Source organism: Ascaphus truei, chromosome 1, assembly GCF_040206685.1.
Source record: "Ascaphus truei isolate aAscTru1 chromosome 1, aAscTru1.hap1, whole genome shotgun sequence".
Lineage (NCBI taxonomy): Eukaryota > Metazoa > Chordata > Amphibia > Anura > Ascaphidae > Ascaphus > Ascaphus truei.
In genome coordinates this window covers 403,590,377-403,610,277 of record NC_134483.1, presented here as the reverse complement: position 1 = coordinate 403,610,277, position 19,901 = coordinate 403,590,377, and the positions used below count along the sequence as shown (strand labels likewise).

At 43.5% G+C, this 19,901-nt stretch overlaps 1 protein-coding gene across 2 annotated transcripts in view; it reads right to left on the bottom strand.

Moving 5' to 3' along the window:
- The window catches only part of DCHS2 (dachsous cadherin-related 2), a 328,465-nt gene that overhangs the window by 138,356 nt on the left and 170,208 nt on the right, over nt 1-19,901 (bottom strand). For both annotated transcript variants that reach the window (XM_075613040.1, XM_075613047.1), the window contains exon 3: nt 1,219-1,450. In XM_075613040.1, the coding sequence (XP_075469155.1) occupies nt 1,219-1,450 (232 nt within the window). The remainder of the gene's footprint in view (nt 1-1,218; nt 1,451-19,901) is intronic.

The window sequence follows — 19,901 nt, the reverse complement described above, 5'->3', positions numbered from 1 at the left end:
AACATCCTATCGCATGAAAATCCCCATTGAGTTTTGTGGGGCTTTTCCTGTGAAATCACGTCATCTGTGCTTATCACACCTGACAGAATAAGGGCCCCAGTCTCACACAGAAGACTCAAATTCATACATGACTTTGTACTGAGGAACTTTTAAGGCAGGGACTGGCCAAAAAGAAGATCAAAATCTTTAAAAATAAATAAAAGGTTGCCCGATACAATAAAACTGACTGTGAACTACAGTATTTAGCGTAAATAAGGCTTTTAAAACACGTTTTGTAATAGTAAGGGAGGACCATCCGTTATTTGAAATACTGTAAGGTATTTATTTGTGCTCATTATTTCCTGTAAGAGTCCCAGGAATCAGCAGCGTAGTTTTGTTTTTATACTTTTGTGCCTTTAAATTGTTATTGTTTTATTCCATTTTATTATCCTTTCCCCTTTCCCTTGGTCACCCTTCCTGGGAATGTTATTTTTATATTCCCATTTACTAAAGTGTGTCCCGTATTGCCTTCCAAATATTCGCTGGGGTCTTGTTCTTGGGATCTCTTTAGGTTGGGTTGCTGGAGCTCCTCCCCTTGTTTAGACATGAATTATATAGGAACGGGAATGGCTAACGGGAACCCCACCTGCCTTCCTGGACATCACTTAGTATATACCCCACACATTGTACAGTACATTAAAATAAAATATTCTCTCTGGCCACTTGCTTCATATTGCCATATTCAAAAACATTATGGTCCGTATTCTGTAAGGTGTTATAGTGCAGCTGGCGTGCTATTGGGACTTTTCATGTGATAGCATGTCATGTGCGCAATCACACCTTACAGAATAAGGGCCTATGTTGAACCATCTTTCTATCAACGATAACAAAATCTAGAAGATTTATATAAACAAATCTCAGAAATTACTGCACATACTTTCCTCAAACTTTGAGGAAAAGTTTAGATCTGGATTTCTTACAAAACTAGAAGTTTCATCTGCATCAACTCCCACAACCACCAAGCTATAAATGCCTTAATACTCATGCAAAGCACAATTGTATACAGTCCACATTTCAATACATGTGTTCTGTAATATTTGAAACACAAATTAGATACGATCAGATTCAGTACTAATCATGCAAGGAACACAGCATGTACTTATAGGATTACGCATCATATATTTGAAGTATAAGAAAAAAAGTGTAAAACAGATAATAAAATATACACAAGAACGGTACCTGTTGATGAGTCGATGGTAAACAGAGCAGAGAAGTCTCCTGGAATAAGTTCATAGGTCACTTCGCCAAAGATCCCATCATCTATATCAGTGGCCATGACATTAAGGATCTCTGTTCCTGGTTGTGTGTGGCTGCTAATACTTGTCACATAGGATGTAGGATCAAACGTAGGGGCATTATCATTTATGTCTTCGATTTCAATTCGAACAAAAGCTTGGGCACTTAGGCCACCCTGTTGAACAAATAAGATAATATCAGGAACAAGACTACAAAAATGCATGAATATATCAAATAACATACATATAGTAAGCACAGTAACTGAGAAATGCCATATGTAACCTGGAATTAAAACAAGGGCGTGCACAAGAAACATAAAAATATTACAATTATTTTGTTCTTAGGAAATATCTCTTACAAACTACAGTATATTGTAAAGTTTTCACATTTTCAAGTAGTGCCTATGTTACTAGGCTGAATTGTATGGGCATGTAACCCTGCTTCCTATCACTTGGCAAGCGGTTACTCTGTGCTGTGTTACCTGCTGACTCACAGGGCCTGAGCCCCTGCCACGGAGAGCCCGGGGTGCATACAATACATATATATTTAGGTTCGGTGCAGCGCCTCCACCTGCGACAGATCCCACCAAAGGGGGAGTTGGTCTTCGCAGGACCTCTATACAAGAATTTCTCTCACACAATCATGTTATAAACCCAATCTTGTTTACTGATAAATCAACCTTTCGATACAGTACATGCCATGACATTCCAGCATGCTGGTACACAACATTTAACACGCCACGGAGGACGTACACATTATTGCGTCTCGGCGGACGCCAACAATAACTTGCGCCTCAGCGGGCGCCAAACAGTACTTTCTCCCCAAACCCGCCACCGGGTGTTCCCACCCCGTGTCCAAATACGTTAATCAGTTCTCGCGCTCCCAACGGCCGTGTGTATGTGTAGGGCTGACTGCGCAGCCACTAGGTCTTAGGTGATTCAACGGGTAAAGTTGGTGCACATGATGAAATACCTGCCGAGCACTCCGGTGCTCGGAACTGCCATGGTTCTTCAAAAAGAGTCTATGAGGATCACCCGCTGCGATAAGGGCGCTTCTCCTCGACAGGGTAGTCCTGAACACAGCAATTGTTTGGGAGGGGTAAGGCCCTTACTAAGGGTGTCCCTAGCTCAGCTTGTCTCTACGGTGACTCAGGGCTAACTGGGCCGGGGGCACCTTGCCTGCGCCTGGGGGTATCACCTTCCAGCGCAGTATCTCCGTCTCTTACTCGCCACGATCTCATCCCACATGCGCGCCACCACTGCCTATATCTCTGGAAACTCCTCCCCCCATAGGCTAAACGTGCTCACCTGACCCTCCCCGCGGGGCTGCTGGGTCAAGGGACTGCTCCTTTCCCGCCAATATGTATCCTCCTCCTTCGCGGGCTTTCGCAACTACTCCTTGCAAGCGCAATCTCTCATTACTCAGGGTGAATCGGGGGTCACGGCTACAGGCACATTTAGCTAAAATTGGTTTATGTTCTGATTATGGTAATAGGGTGGGGTATGGGGAGCTTTCCCTCACTACCTGTAAGGCTGGTGGGGGAGGGGAGCATGGACCCAGCAGCATAAGGGGGCACAGCCGGAAGGCCAATTGCAGAAGTTGTAACCAACTGTCCCATGTCAAACTTCTGGTAGCAGTGGACTGGGCCCCTCAAAGCCTCTGGGCCCATGATAGTAGTCCAGTCTCTGTATCATCTCCTCCTCTGTCAGCAGCTCTGCATTGCAAACACCACTACGTGCTCACTTCCAACATACTGTGATAAAGATATCTCTCTGCCTTTTTCTCCATGAATATTGCACATGGAACACGCAGCTAAATAAAGAAAGAAATATAAGACCTCTCAAGTGTCATTGATTTTCTGAAAGATATTTTTTTATATAGTTCTTATAAGGCAAGAACATCCTACCTTTCATTGTCTCTAACAAGCATTCAATTCTTCTAATCTCTAGTACAATGTATTTTTTCTCTAACATAATATAAATGAAATCAATAAATGACATACTGTAATATTAACTTGTTTCGATTTAACTAATCTTTTTTCACCATTCTCACTTTTGTGTCATTGTGCTTGTTATGCAGCACGTCCGAGTTTAAACCAATTGTTTTAAATTGTCAACTGAATTAGAAAAAGCAAATTGATTTCCCAATTCAGTAAAGATTCAGGTAATTACATTTTCAAAGTCTGACATTTTTTTTATGTACAGTACAGTAACATGGTTTTGCCTCTTTGTGCAACTGAAACAGACAAAATGCAATTGATCAAGCATTCAAGTAGGAATATGCAGGGGGAAAGGAGAGGAGTCACATTTTAACTCACTAGTGACAATAGATAGTAGTTTTAAAGTATTGGTTCAAACCCTCAACTACTGTATCTTACAATGTTACCACTACGAGATTCTCTCTCTTCATATTCTGTACACTAGAGAAGTTGTGGCTGTGGAAATATTCATCAGTAAAATTAGTCAATTTACTCTGTAGCTAAGTTATGCTTATTGCTTAGATCGGAGTGAGCTATGCCATGAGATTTTTTTGCAGGTACCATTGTACGTTTCTCTGCAGATTTATTAATACAGATGGTCCTTGCTGTCCGTAGTTTCGTTTTATGACGAACGGATTATTTGACGGATCACAGTGCATTCAGCGGAATGCATTATTCAACGTCGGAACGGATTATCCGATGCTCGCCACCGCTAATTAACATGGGATTCTCGTTCTGATGTTTTCACTATCCGCCGGCAGTTTGTGGAACGGATTTCATCGGATAACCGAGGGCCGCCTATATGTGGAGATTCGATGTAGGCTATGATGCCTTTTAGCAGCCCAACATTCAAGTTTTTCATAGATAAAGTTATAGTATACAGAGCTTTTGAAGGCTTTGTAGGTTTCTTCTGCACTTTCTCTGTACTGTGGCAGCACATTTAGAAGTTATCCTAAAGTTATACAAAGGGTAAAGACTAAAACTTTAGAATATGATGAAAATGACAACGAAGGCAACATATACACTTTATGGGACTCATGTGGTATATACAGTAATGTGTACAATAAATATGCATCAAATGTAAACAAGAGATAATCAGGTTTCCTTTATTTCAATGTATCATTCATGAGAAAATGTTTCTCGATTAGTTAGATTTAATGCAGTCAAAGCGAGAGCGTAGATATACCTTCCATGAGTGGAATATAAAGTATGTGAAATATTGGCATCAAAACTCCTTTATTAAAATGTCTGATTACTTAGAATCGACATTTAAGCCAAAACATTGGATCAACCTTAAAATGTGAATCAGCCTATCCCCAAGCTGACATGAACCGAGGTTGGTAGAGAGGCCCTCTGAGCTGATCTGTTGTCCCCAGGCCTCATAGAACCCCAGTGCTTGAGATATTTGCAGCGCTGTTTTGTGACGGTTTTAATACAAAAAAAGTGACAAACATGGCTGCTGTGTCTCCCGATGACATCACAACTTTATAATATCAACCGGAGGAAGCCCTTACCCTGCTGTAATTTTATGTGCACCTGGCAAGTAATCTTGCACAATGAACAAACCAGCTCTTTGACCAGGAACCGGGGTGTCAGGGGACCATGAATCAGCTCTGCAGAACCTCAGGTTCAGATAAGTAAATAATGGCGAGCAGAGTGGATTGCTGATTCTCATGGCGTGCTCCATTGCCCTATACTGTGGAGACGGGCTCTACTGTTACTTTCTGTGAATTCAATGGCAGCAGTTGGACAATATGCAAAAGCTGAGGTCAAAGTTCTGTGCATTGGTTAAAACCGATTGCTGTCAGAGGGGTCTATAATGCTCTGGATTTATTGTTTTTACATTATTTGTTTACATCAGATCCTCTGAAGATGAAAATTGCTACTTTTAGTGTAAAGATCTAGTATAGACATATAGTCACATGCCCTTTATCAGAAGTATCTTGATTTATTGTCCAACAACATGACTTTTTTTTTTTTATCAGGGAAAGTATTTTACGGGGATTATAATTTCAATGGCAATGCCTTTTTCTACATTAGTATTATTTTGGTAAATTTCCAAAGCCCCCAGTATATTACTGATGTCAGTATTATTTTACATATTGTTATAAAGACAACCTCTCTGAGTCCCAGTCCTCATTATCAAAAACAAACCTTGAGTTTTAAAAGATGTTATTTTTAAAGGATTGCAGGTGGCCGCCTGTGTACTTACAATTTCAGCCGACAACCCTGGTTACTGAGGCTAGGCTATTCAACTAAAGCCTGCAACTCCTTTCAAAAGCTAAGCTAATGCTCGTTTGCTAAAGTAAGTCAGAGTCGAAAGTAAGGCACCTTTAAATATTATATTTGAAGCAACTCACAGAGTTGACATTTGTGATACTAGACTTTTTACTCACTTTTTGTTGGGAATAATGAAAGTGCACTGAAGAGATTCTGATGAAGAAACAAGTTAATCAAATGCACAGCCCTTTTATCAAAACGCGACTTTGAACGAGGATATAATCTGTATTACTACGGTATGTTCCTCGATATTCAAACTTACACAATTTAAATAAGGTTGCCTGAAGTTGCAATTAAATATAAAATGTATTCAATTAATTAGAATTTTCCTTTGCATCTATGGTGGAAACTCACAAAGCGCCTATGCTAGGTATCGCTCCTTGATCCAGCATGAACTTCCATTCAAGTCAATGTGCCATGTCCTCTGGGTTTCAACCTCCTATTGACATCTGTTAAAAACAGCAATTTGTGCCGCTTAATGCATAGCCCCAAAGGGATTCATGAGTGCACCAAAAACTTAAACTTAATCTTTAAATCAAGTGTAAAATATTATGATTTAAAAATATCTGAAACTGAGACAAAAGGTCCTTATATCAAAGGAAATTTCCATATCACTGTAAGATTTAGAAAGAAAGTCTAGTAAATTGTACTTATGGGAGATAGGACCTTTTATGGTGATTGAATCAAACAATAATTGACATCCTGATTTATTATTCGTTTTACTAATCAGGATTAGTGCCCTAATAATCTAAGGGAAAATAAGGCTACCTGACAAATATCCCCTGGCTTCACAGCTGTCAGTGTCATAAAGAACCCAAACATACAGGACCTAAACTGCTAATCTTCTGTCTTCCAATGTAATGTATTGAAAAGGCAATTAGTTTAACTGCAAGACATGTTTTGAATTAATTCATTTCAAGAGCTGTAACCCAATTAATTAATTACAGAGATGAACTGGGTGGCTTTTTGTAGAATGCAATTCTTTTAATATTTCAGTCATTCAATTTTTACTTTCAAATGTTGCTAATGATGTGATTGATTCATTGGTCATGTACTCGATTTATACTGTAAAGGATTGATTATAATTTTTTCTCATGAGGAGGTGCACTAGTAGCGCAGAAACCAGTTGGGTAAAAGTGAGGCTCTCCCCACCATGATATTTTTAGCGATGTTAAATGAAAGGTTTTATTGTATTCTTCATGGAAAGTGTTCTTCTGATGTTCTTACACTGATCTAAAGAATACTGAACTTACAAGGACAATGATTTATCCAACATCATTACTTTAATTTCACAAAGTATGTCTGTTGTCCACTGTTTCATGACGATTTCAGTGTAAGTTAATGTTTTTACACCTAATATAGTAACTGTTTTGCACCTTTGTATGAAAAATAAAACCGAGATGGCCCCCAGGGCCAAGACACAGGAGACATGAAGGCAACGTGCTCTTGGCCAGCCCTATTCTTTCTCCAATATAAGAAATGGGAGATAGAACGGTAAGAATCTCAGAAACTTGAGAGCTCTTCCAGCTAATTGCAGTGAATTTTCAGTTCTAGGGACCACATGTTATAGAATAACCGAAAATGTGAAAAGAAGTGTATCAAAGAAAACAGCAGACCATTTGCTGCACTAATAACTACAAGGTAATCCACAATAAAAGAAAGAAGATACTCTGATGGGAATCTAAATTAACAACTACAGTTATTATGAATAGCTTACTGAAAACATCAATTCAATGCACAATAGGAGTCAAATAAAATATTGGGCATATATAACAATTAATTGTGTGGGAATTGAAAGTCTGTAACTAACTTTTTTTTCCTCTCCTGTCTGATTGAGCCTGCAGTGGGTGTGGTTAGTTGATTGTAAAGTGTGTCCCTCTATAAAACAGAGGCTTGTGACGAATCCTGAGCTTGTGTGTCCCGATCTGTGTGACTGGATTACTGTTTGATTTCAAGTGCTGTTTGATTTCAAGCGCTTCTCGGCCTTTTGGCTAAGATCAAGTGTAGGGTCTGTCCTGTGAAGGATAGACCCACTCTGGCTGCACTTGGTCCTCTGGTCATGGCCTGAGAACGCGGATGCAAAGTAGCCCGGGCATTTTTAATCTTGCACCACCAGGCGTGGAATACCTGGTGGAGTATCACTACTGCACTGTGGATGCCTGATGGACCAGCGGCCTCCACTTACGAGCACTTGACATGAGCACAGATGATTTTGTACCGTCCCCTATTTTTCCCGCACTTGGCCCCCCTTATTGCCTTCCGCTGAGGGGACAAGCCAATTATTTTTTCACTCACCTGGCCTTGCAAAGGGCCAGGCGTGCACTCGTGCACATTTTTTATGTTGTACGTCTGAGCAACTCCTGCACTGCATTGCACAGAGCACCGGAGCACTCACACCATGGATTTGTTTTGTTTTGTGTTGGGTTAACGTCACCCCTTTCTTCGGAGAGTAAAGACTGTAGTGCTGGCTAGTGATCGCCATCCCTTCGGGGGGAAGATTGCGGTGGGTTAGTAGGCGTCAGCCGAACACCCTAAAGACTTGGACCCTCCTGCTGCGCCTACTGCACGGGGAGGGAACGAGATGGACGTCGGAGTCTCCGGACGAAGACGTCTTTGTAACAACGGGACTCTTGGCTTCGGCTGAAGAGGACTGTCACTGGCATGGACTGGCCTACTCTCCGGAGAAGTCTTGTCACAAGTGGAGCGCACCTGATCTCACTGCGTGGATCACGAGCACGGTTTTTGAGGTGGAATCACTTTTTTCACCACCCGGGCTACAATAAAAAAAAAAAAAAAAAAAAAAGTGCTGTTTGTATCAAGTGTGGAGAAAGAACCAGATATATTTTTTAAAACAGAAAAGAAAAGGTTTTAAAACTGAGTAAAAAAAAAACTGAGTAAAAATAAAACTGAGGTTAGTGCGCAGCAACTAAAAGTAAAGTGCACTAAAGGAGGAGGTGTAATTGAAAAGAAACCAGATGGGGGGATACCGAGCACAGCACCCCACTTAAGGCCCATTGGGAGGTAAAAACAGGTACCTGCCCAGTGGCCACAGCGTAGGTGAACTCTGCTCAGATACAGGAGCGCACCAGCAGCTGGAATAGGGCCTGATAGGTAAGGGATACCTCCCCAGCCAAACACTGCTTCCTGGACTTATATATAGCCAGCTTGGCTAATGCCAGGAGCAGGTTGGTGAGGAGGTCCCTGGCCCTATTGTTCGGAGTTGGAACAAGGCAGGTGTGAAACCACGTATAGTATAGAGAAGTACAGTAAATTGTTAGCACTTATAACTCCATAGTTGCAACAATGAGCAGGATTGAGAATGCCACTCAATGCACTTCTTGCCACATGTATGTGCACTTGGGGCTGCTGTTCCAGGGATCATACTGCTGTGGGAAGTGTGAGCAGGTGGTCTCTTTGAAGTCTCATATTGCTGATCTGAAGAAACATCTTGCAATATTGAGGGGCATTGACAATCTTGAAAGGAGGTTTGTGCTCACTGAGCAGGACCTCACAGATTGAGTGAAGATATTGGGAGCGTCAGGGCAATAATGGAGAGGCTGGCGGAGATTGATTCCTCTAGCAGACAGGGAAATAGTTCCTCCAGCACAGAGGGATACTCAGAGACCAAGAAAGATTGTGGTGGTAGAGGACTCCATTATTAGGAAGGTTGATAGGGAAATATGTTGCCATGACCGCATGAACCGAACAGTTTGTTGTCTCCCAGGGGTCGAGTTCAGCACATTGCAGATCAGGTAGATGGATTGTTGGGAGGGGTTTTTACTGACCCAGTGGTTTTGGTACACGTTGGTACCAATGATAGCGTTAGAGAGAGATGAAGGGTGCTAAAAAATTAGGCCGCAAGCTTAAGGCAAGGACCTCCTAGGTAGTATTTTCTGAAATACCAGTGCCATGCGCTACCTCTGGAAGATAGCCAAAGATTAGGGAGGTTAATGCATGGCGAAGAAAGTGGTCTAGGAAGGAAGGTTTTTTTTTTTTAGAGCACTGGGACTCCTTATCTGAGAGGTGCTATCTTCACGGTAGAGATGGATTGCACTTCAATGAAGAGGCATCTTCTGTGCTAGGGGGGAGGATGTTAAAAAGGTTGGAGGAGATTTTAAACTAGGACAGGGGGGAGGGGGGCAAGAAAGAGAAACTAAATAGAATAGATAGGGTTGGGGAAATAGCTACGGGTCACGGAAGTAGAATGAAGCCAAGTGGGAGTTTGGCAAGCAGGGAGACACCCATATTAAATACAGATAATACTATAAAACTTCTAAAAACTAAATCCAATGGAGTAGAAGGTGTGACAAACGGCTTACTCCGGGGCTCCGTCGTTTGTCCGGGACTGTTTAGAACACGGTCTTTTAGGGTAGGTTAAATGATGAGGCGTCACGTACTGTTCCTTTAAACAGGCTATGCCTGGTTTATTCAGTCCCAGGCACTGAGACTGCCACAGTGCATACAACAGAAAACAGATCAAAACAAAAGCTGCTCACCTGAGCGATAACTTAACTTAGATATCCCTGACTCAGGGTTGGAAGTGGCTTTTCCACTTCCAACATCAAAACACGGTACTTTTGCAGTCTTACACAAATGAACAGAAAGATTGAACCTGTTTGGGGAAGAGGCTTCTCCCCTCTGTAGTTCAGCAGCCTTCCAGCCTCCTGGCTCTTGTGGGGGACCAGAGCAAACAGGAAATCAGTCTTTCATACCTGATTCCTAATTAGCATGACAGGTGACAGAAATCAGGCAGCAGACAAACTCTGGTCTGGATCTCTCATCCCTCAGTTCCAGCGCTTGCCAAACTGTGGGATGGAGTGTATGTATTATAAGGCTGCACTCCCAGGCCAAACAGGATAGAAACTGTCTAGTATCCTGGGAGCCCTATATACGGAATTTATTACCATCCCCTGGTTTCTGTCACATATCCTCCCCCCCAGCTCAGACCTCGAGGGATGAGCGACCATGGATATTAGGGAGTGCATCCTTGACAACCCGTCAGCATTGCCATGTTTGTGCCCTGACCTGTGTTCCACAGAAAATTTAAAGGGTTGTAGGCTTAGGAACCACCTGGTCACTCTAGCATTCTTTTCCCTGTTTTGACACATCCAGGTAAGGGGTGCATGATCTGTGACCAACCGGAATTTTCTCCCCAACAGGTAGTATTTGAGCGTCTCTACAGCCCACTTTATTGCGAGACACTCTTTCTCTACTATGGAGTAATTTTTCTCCTGGGGATTTAGTTTCCTACTTAAATAAAGGATGGGGTGCTCCTCACCTTGAGACTCCTGGGAGAGTACCGCCCCCAGCCCTACCTCAGATGCGTCGGTTTGGACTACGAACTCTTTGGAGAAGTCAGGTGTGACCAACACTGGTTGGGCACAGAGAGCTTCTTTCAGGCTTCTAAAGGCCTGTTCGGTTTCGGGGGACCACTTTACCATTAGCGGTCCTCTTGCTTTTGTGAGGTCAGTTAGTGGGGTTGCCTTAGTTGCAAAATTGGGAATAAACCTTCTATAGTACCCAATTAACCCCAAAAAGGTCCTTACTTGTTTTTTTGTAACTGGCCTTGGCCAATTTTGTATCGCCTCCACTTTGAGTGTTTGGGGTTTGAGTAAACCTCTGCCAATAGAATATCCCAGATACTTGGCCTCCTCCAGACCAATAGTGCATTTAGCGGGGTTAGCAGTTAGTCCAGCAGACCGGACTGCGTCAAGCACAGCTTGGACCTTTGGAAGGTGGGATTGCCAATCTTCACTATGGATTACCACATCATCCAGGTAGGCGGCAGCATACCGAGCATGTGGTTTTAAAATTTTATCCATCATTCTTTGGAATGTGGCGGGAGCTCCATGTAAGCCAAAAGGCAACACCTTATACTGAAAGAGGCCGTCTGGGGTTGAGAAGGCTGTCTTTTCTTTTGCCCTTTCTGTGAGGGGAACCTGCCAGTACCCTTTTGTTAGGTCTAGGGTTGTGAGATATCGGGCTTTGCCCAGTCTCTCTACAAGTTCATCTACCCTGGGCATAGGATAAGTATCAAATTTTGACACCGCGTTTAGTTTCCGGTAGTCATTACAAAACCTTGTTGTACCATCTGGCTTTGGGACTAAGACTATAGGGCTGTTCCACCCACTTTGGGATTCCTCAATTACACCTAGTTTTAGCATTTTTTTAACCTCTAAACTTATAGCCTTTCTTTTGGCCTCTGGGATTCGGTACGGTTTAAGGTTAACTCGGACCCCCGGTTCAGAGACTAGGTCATGTTCAATTACGCTAGTTCTACCTGGCCGTATAGAGAAGATTTCTTTGTTTCTTTTCACTAAATTCTGAACCTCTCGTTTCTGATGAACAGACAGGGTTTCAGCTATGCTAACATCTGGGTCAGTTTCTTGATTCTCTGACGGACCTGGGGGTACTAGGGTTAACAAGACTTCTCTATCTTTCCAGGGCTTGAGTAGGTTTATATGGTAAATTTGCTCAGGTTTCCTCCTACCTGGCTGTCTTACCTTATAATTTACTTCTCCCACTCTTTCCAAGACCTCATATGGCCCATGCCATTTAGCAAGGAATTTACTCTCCACGGTGGGAACCAGAACTAGTACCCTATCACCTGGAGAAAAAATTCTGACCCTAGCACCCTTATTATATGTATTCCTATGTGCTTCTTGAGCTTTCTCCATGTGTTCCCTCACTATGGGTAGGACTGCAGCAATGCGGTCCTGCATCTGGGCAACATGCTCTATTACACTTCTGTAAGGGGTAACCTCATGTTCCCAAGTCTCTTTGGCTATATCCAGTAAGCCCCTTGGGTGTCGGCCATACAATAGTTCAAACGGGGAGAAGCCTGTGGATGATTGGGGAACTTCCCTAATGGCAAATAACAGGTACGGTAACAAACAATCCCAGTTTTTCCCATCTTTATCAACCGCCCGCCGTAACATGCTCTTTAAGGTTTTATTGAACCTTTCCACTAAACCATCTGTTTGTGGATGATAGACTGAGGTTCTGAGATGCTTGATTTTTAGGAGTTTACATAGCTCTTTCGTTACTTGGGACATAAATGGTGTTCCCTGGTCAGATAGAATCTCTTTAGGAATCCCGACCCGGGAAAACAGAACTACTAACTCTTTTGCTATGTTTTTAGCTGAGGTGCTACGTAGGGGAACTGCCTCCGGATATCGGGTGGCATAATCTAATATTATCAATATATGCTGATGTCCCCTAGCAGACTTTATTAGGGGTCCTACTAGATCCATAGCAATCCGGTCAAATGGTACCTCTATTATGGGAAGGGGTACCAATGGGCTGCGGTACGCCTTGAACGGGGCGGTGATCTGACATTCTGGGCATGAGGAACAATAATTCGTAATTTCTGCCAGAACCCCAGGCCAATAGAAGCTTCGGAGAACCTTTTCCTTTGTCTTTTCCACCCCTAGGTGTCCCCCCAATGGATGACTATGTGCGAGGTGTAATACTACGTTACGGAATGTCCGTGGTACCAACAATTGTTTAGTTGTAACTGATTTCCTTTTATCAACCCGATATACTAGGTCGTTCTCTACCTCGAAGTAGGGGTAAGCAAGTGACCTATCTGGTTGGCCAGGAGTACTATTCTGGTCCCGTATATTTCCCCTTGCTACCGCTAATGTGGGGTCCTCCCACTGGGCCTTCTTAAAACTCCCAGGACTGACCTCTAGGTCAGCGAGGGTCTTATCCGGTTCTGGGGTGGTAAGTGTCTGCTCAACATCTTGATTTGGGGTATTCCCTACCAAAGTAGTGATGGGGAAGGGAATTTTACAGCACTCCTCCTTTTCCCCCTTCTTATTTGGGCCCTCGTCAACCTCCATTTCTGAAAAAGGGAAAGGATTTGTTTCTTCTAATACTTCGTTATGGTCCGCTATTGAACTCTGGGCGCTATTCTGAGCGGGGGACCACATTTTTAGAAAATGGGGAAAGTCAGTCCCTATTAACACATCATGTGCCAGTTTGGGTACAATACCCACCTTGAAATCTAAAGAACCAAACTCTGTTTCAAAAAAAACATCAACAGTGGAATATTCATGATTATCCCCATGTATACAACAAATTGCCACTCTTTGTGAACTGTTTCCCTGTTTCTTCTTAATGGGCAAGAGGTATTCGGACACTAGTGTGACCATGCTCCCAGAGTCAAGAAGTGCCCGAACCCTCTTACCATTAACCTTTACAAATGCCCACAGATGGTTATTCAAGGGGTCCTCTGGGCTAGGGCCCATACATTGGGACAACAGCGAATAAGGTTCCACGCTGTTGCATTGCATGGGCTCATCATTTAGTGGGCAGATTTTTGCTGTGTGGCCCCTCTCATGACAATTTACACATTTAGGTACATAGTCTGTGTCCCACTTAGAGCCTTTTCCCGGCTCCCCATGTTGGCTATTGCCCTTAGTGTGCGAACCACTGTTGCTGGTGCTGCGTGAAGGTGGTCGCCGCTCTTCAGCGCCCCTTAACCCCGGTACCTTTTTACCGTCTCTGGAAGAGTCCTGGAACCTCGGGTAGTGGGGTTGCTCCACGACTGTGGGTTGCGGGTGCTCTTCTGCTGCATTGTACCTTTCTACGAGGGCCACAAGCTCATCCGCATTGTGGGGGTCACTCCGACTGACCCAACGGCGTAAGGCAGAGGGAAGTTTCCTCAAGAACTGGTCCATGACCAACCGTTCCACGATGTGGCTGGCTGAGTTGATCTCGGGTTGTAGCCACTTCCGGGAGAGGTGGATGAGGTCATACATCTGGCTTCGGGTGGCTTTATCCATCGTGAAGGACCATGCGTGAAACCTTTGGGCGCGAACAGCCGTGGTTACGCCGAGGCGGACGAGGATCTCGAACTTCAATTTTGCATAGACGTTAGCTTCGGCTGGCTCTAGATCAAAGTAAGCCTTCTGGGGTTCGCCGCTTAGGAAGGGTGCGATTAGACCAGCCCACTCAGCTTCTGGCCATCCCTCTCTCTGTGCCGTGCGTTCAAACGTGAGAAGATAGGCTTCCACATCATCCGAGGGTCCCATCTTCTGAAGGTAGTGGCTTGCCCTGGTCATTTTCGGAACTGGGGCTGCCGCTGCCAGTGGAAGGTTACTGATAGTCCCCCTCAGGATCTCGAGTTCCTGCTGTAAGCCCTGAGCGAACCGCTGTTGCTCCTCTCTCAGCAAGCGGTTTGTCTCTTGCTGGTTTGCATTCGCGTTTTGCAGGGCTTCATTCGTCTGTTGCTGGTTTGCATTCGCCTGTTGCTGGTTGGCATTCGCCTGTTGCTGGTTGGCATTAATCTCTTGCTGGGCTATTAGTAGCTGTTGCTGGGCTGCATTCGTCTGCTGCTGGTTTGCATTAGTTTCTTGCTGGGCTATTAACAGCTGTTGCTGGGTTTCATTCACGTCTTTCTGGGCAGCGACATTGCGTACCAGCGCACCCACCACGTCTTCCATCTTCTTTGCAGAGGATGAAAAAACTTTTTTTTTTTTTTTCAAAGTTCTTCAACCCGCAGACCCCCTAGTGCTCTGCCCGCATTCTCCACCATATGTGACAAACGGCTTACTCCGGGGCTCCGTCGTTTGTCCGGGACTGTTTAGAACACGGTCTTTTAGGGTAGGTTAAATGATGAGGCGTCACGTACTGTTCCTTTAAACAGGCTATGCCTGGTTTATTCAGTCCCAGGCACTGAGACTGCCACAGTGCATACAACAGAAAACAGATCAAAACAAAAGCTGCTCACCTGAGCGATAACTTAACTTAGATATCCCTGACTCAGGGTTGGAAGTGGCTTTTCCACTTCCAACATCAAAACACGGTACTTTTGCAGTCTTACACAAATGAACAGAAAGATTGAACCTGTTTGGGGAAGAGGCTTCTCCCCTCTGTAGTTCAGCAGCCTTCCAGCCTCCTGGCTCTTGTGGGGGACCAGAGCAAACAGGAAATCAGTCTTTCATACCTGATTCCTAATTAGCATGACAGGTGACAGAAATCAGGCAGCAGACAAACTCTGGTCTGGATCTCTCATCCCTCAGTTCCAGCGCTTGCCAAACTGTGGGATGGAGTGTATGTATTATAAGGCTGCACTCCCAGGCCAAACAGGATAGAAACTGTCTAGTATCCTGGGAGCCCTATATACGGAATTTATTACCATCCCCTGGTTTCTGTCACAAAGGGTACAGTAGGAGCAGATGATAATACTACAGAGTTGAAAAAAAACAAATGTACTGTATGCTTGCTAACGCAAGAAGCCTGACAGATAAAATGGGGGAGCTTGAATTAATAGCTACAAGGGAGCAGTATGATATCATAGGCATTACTGAAACATGGTGGGATGAAACTCATGACTGGGAATTTAATTTAGAGGGTTATTCACTTTTTTGGAAGTATCGAGCAACTAGAAGAGGAGGTGGAATATGCTTATATGTTAACCCGGATCTAAAACCTATTATAAGGGAAGATGTTTATGAAGGGAAGGATGAAAATGTAGGGACCTTGTGGGGAGAAATTAGCAGTGGAGGTAAAAGTATAATGATAATGTTATGCTATAAATCACCAAATATCTGTGAGATAGAGGAAGCCAAAATAGTTTTGCAAATAGAGAAGGCATCAAAACTACGTAGGTCATGTTTGCATTGTGGGTGATTTTAATTATCCAGACATAAACTGGGTCAATGAGATTAGCGTTACAAAGAAAGGAAACAGGTTTTTAGGGGTGTTTAAAGACATTACATGACCAAATCAGGAGTAGCCTGGTACTATAAGGGGGACCTATGACTGATAGGAGGCTAGCTTACAAGCCACACACCTGGGAAGGAGGGGGTTTCCCTCTAGAGGTTAGAGTAAGGGTTCTGGGAGTTAGTTATGTGCTGCCCTCCCTGCTATGAAGACGCAGAAGTAAGACTCTCCTAGACAGGAGTGGGCTGAGGCCATGCCCTGTTAAGGGGTAAGGTATGCAGAGGAGGGGTGCTCAGGGTTTCAAGGGTACTGCCTTCAGGAAATGGAACCTGTAATATCTATTATGTACCCAATAAATCCTAGTTTTACCATCTCTGGTGTGATGTCTGGTGTGTGAATACCAAGAAGAGATGACTATGAGGTTCATCCTGGCTGAACCAGGATCCTCCCGGGCTGGAGGTGCTGCGCTGACCGAAGAACCATCCCTGATAGCGTGTCCTGATGTCTTCCTATACCACCGCAGAGATCTCAGCCCTTCTATTCTACTTCAAAGGTATGCACCAGCACCAGAATACACCGGTAGCTACATGATCTCACTTAGGGTGGGTGAAAAGGTGCTACATGTAATTTATTTATACTCAAACATATATTTTTATATCTAAAAAAAGGCACTAAGGGACTGATTCAGTGGGGCCTATACTCGTAGCTTGGAATTTGTGAATGCCAAACCGTGCGATTTCGCATGTTCAGAATTAGTGTAATGAAATGTGAGAAAAAACCTATTCTCTATTACAAATCACATCTTCTAAACCGCTTCTATAAAAAGTGACAAACCGCACAGTTTCATTACCAAAACGCCCGGATTGTACTTGCTTTGAAGCGGAATGACTTGAAGGTGGTGCTATCTCCATCCCCAGTATGACATGGGTTTTTCTCTCTCAGCCAAACCCATATTTCAGGCACTGGATGTAACTCACAATACCAGTCCCGCCACCTGAGGTGGCGTAAAAAAAATGCGAGTTTTTAGAAGCGGTCTGCCTAACTGAGCTACCAGAATTGCAGTTTTTGTAATAAACATAATCCAGATGGATTGGACATGCGAGAAGGGCTTATAGAATAGCAAAGGATGCCAATCCACTTCTAAAGGGCACGTTAGAAGCCGTTTGTCACACTTTAGAGCTACAAGAATAGGCCCCAATATGTGCTGAAAACAACCCGATCAACCGCTTCGGCAACTTATATAGAATTACCCCTATAGAAATGTGTCTAATACACATTAATAGACTATATCTGTCTGTAAAATTGTTATTTTCTCCTTCAAATATCACACTATTGGGGTTATGTATCATAGTTTCTCAGCTGAAGAACAAGAGTTAATACATGCAACAATTTTATCTATGCAAAACTGATTGCTTTCAACTGATTTTTTCTCTTTGATGAATTTGGTGCAGTTATTTATTCATATATTGCCACAGGTTTTCAGCTGGAAGACTTTAGTAAATAATCCCCTATACAGTATTTGTTATACATTAATAATCACAAAACTAATATCACATTCCATGATTATGATTAACACATTGGGGCATATCCATATACTTTACGTTGTTTATGTAGCATTGGCTGGTCCAGCTGCCTCTCTACCTTCCCCTGTCATGTGAGTTCTAGTAAGATATAGACAGTGACAGGCTATCCTATGGGGTTTTCCCCTTCCTCATGCTGACAGGACAGGAGTGGTGGTGCATGTGCTGGGCCCTCCCTCTTGGAGCTGCAGGAAGGACGTGCCTAAATTATAGCTTGATGTTCAGCCCCTTAGGGATGAGACCATCAGGAAGTTTTAGTCTGCCCCTGCATTGGGTAGGATGTGTTGGGGAACGTCTCCTCCCGGCAGGGAGTGAGATATGTGCTCAGCCCCTCATGGGCTGAACACATAACCAAATCCAGCTACCCGCAGGCCAGTACCACCCAGAAGCCAGGGATCTACCCTATCAATTGAGCATATGCTGCAATAACACCAGCTGTGGCTGCTGAAATAAAGAACATCCTCATTTGTACCTTTGGCTCCGCTTCAGTCTGTATGGAGACAGGTAGAGAGATTAAAGATTGTCATAGCGGGGATTCCCTTTAGGCACTGCTGAAGCCCCTATGTCTGCAGGCACTGACACCATGAAGAGAAGAACCAGAGGGATCCCTAAAGGTCTGTCCTGTACCCCCACACCACAGCGGGAAACTCATCTCTCCTGTAACCAGCACTACACCAAGCAGTAGCATAGCCATAATCTCCCAGAGGTGCTACATTTATAAATGCTCTAGATAAAAAAATGTACATGCAAGGCTTGAAGATACATTCCCAGCCTCTCATTATAACTTTTCTTTTTTAAGAGGCCTGCAAAACTCTTCACTAAAATGCATTATATGCCCCCTCCTACACTCAAGGAGTGAGTTAAACCACCTCAAGAAAGTACATAAAAAACAATATAGTGAAGTCTGAAGTGAAGTGACATTGCCAACCATAGTTAAAAGTAGGGTCAGGTGGCTTCTCCAAAACTGCTGGACACAATGGTGAAAGGAGTGACGCTCTCGACACACACGCGCATGCTCGACACGCATGCACGCACACATACACACACACACACACCTCCATGCTGTTTCCTCCTCTCCTTGGCCCCACCTCCAGACTCCTGACATCTCCTCCTGATTCACTGCATTGCCCAGCAGCAGCCAATCAGGATGAAGGAAGCTGCCCAGCACCCTAGCAATAGCCCTGCTCAGGGAAATCCCGCGGCCCCCCAAGACAGTCAGGTCACTATGTCCAGAGAAGTAATACCAGACACATACATGTGCAGTATTACCTTTAATTTTTTTCTGGACAGAGTGTTCAAGTCAAGGACAGTCTGGTTCAATATTGGATACCTGGCAACATGAGAAAAGTGATAGTTCAAAATAGTCAAGGAAATGTTTTTTTACTAATATTATGGGAGTCTGGCTTATGAATTTAATGGCTTAGGGAATTACTTTTTAAAATGAACCTTCTAATATGCAGAAAGGGTGGTTTACATTAGCATGCTGATACAAATTTCAAAGCTAGTATGAAAATAAATGATTACCAGGAGATGTTTCAGTTGCACAGTAGATATTATTAGAGCTGCTGTGAACAATTTGATTAACAATCTGCATACCAGTAGAGATGGGTGAATCCGCCCCAAATCCATTTCCCGGATTTTAGGTGACGTTACCCCAAAAATCTGCAGTGTAAAATTAGCAAACGGATTTGGGCAGTTTCAATCCGCCATTGGATACAACCCGTGAACAGATTTGTAGAATCCAATCTGCGGATTCAGAAATGTGTTGCGCGGAATGTAAAAAATTGGATTCTACAAATCCGTCCGCGGTTTGCGGAATCCACGGAATGTATTAGTAATAATAATAATAATAATAAAATCTGCAAAACATGAATCGCCTTTTTTTGACATTGATCCACTGAAATCTGCAGACTAAAGGAACCGGCCGATCCGCTGCGGATCCAAATTCGCCCCAGAAATGTGGCCATCTCTACATACCAGTATTGAAAAATGTACCGTGAAGATTTGCTGTTACACGTAGTAATAATCACTAAGCCTAGTTCCCAAGATGAATTTTTTTTTTCCCACATTTTGAAAGTTTGCAAAAGTGGTCTAGGGTCACATGCCTCAAGTGTCGG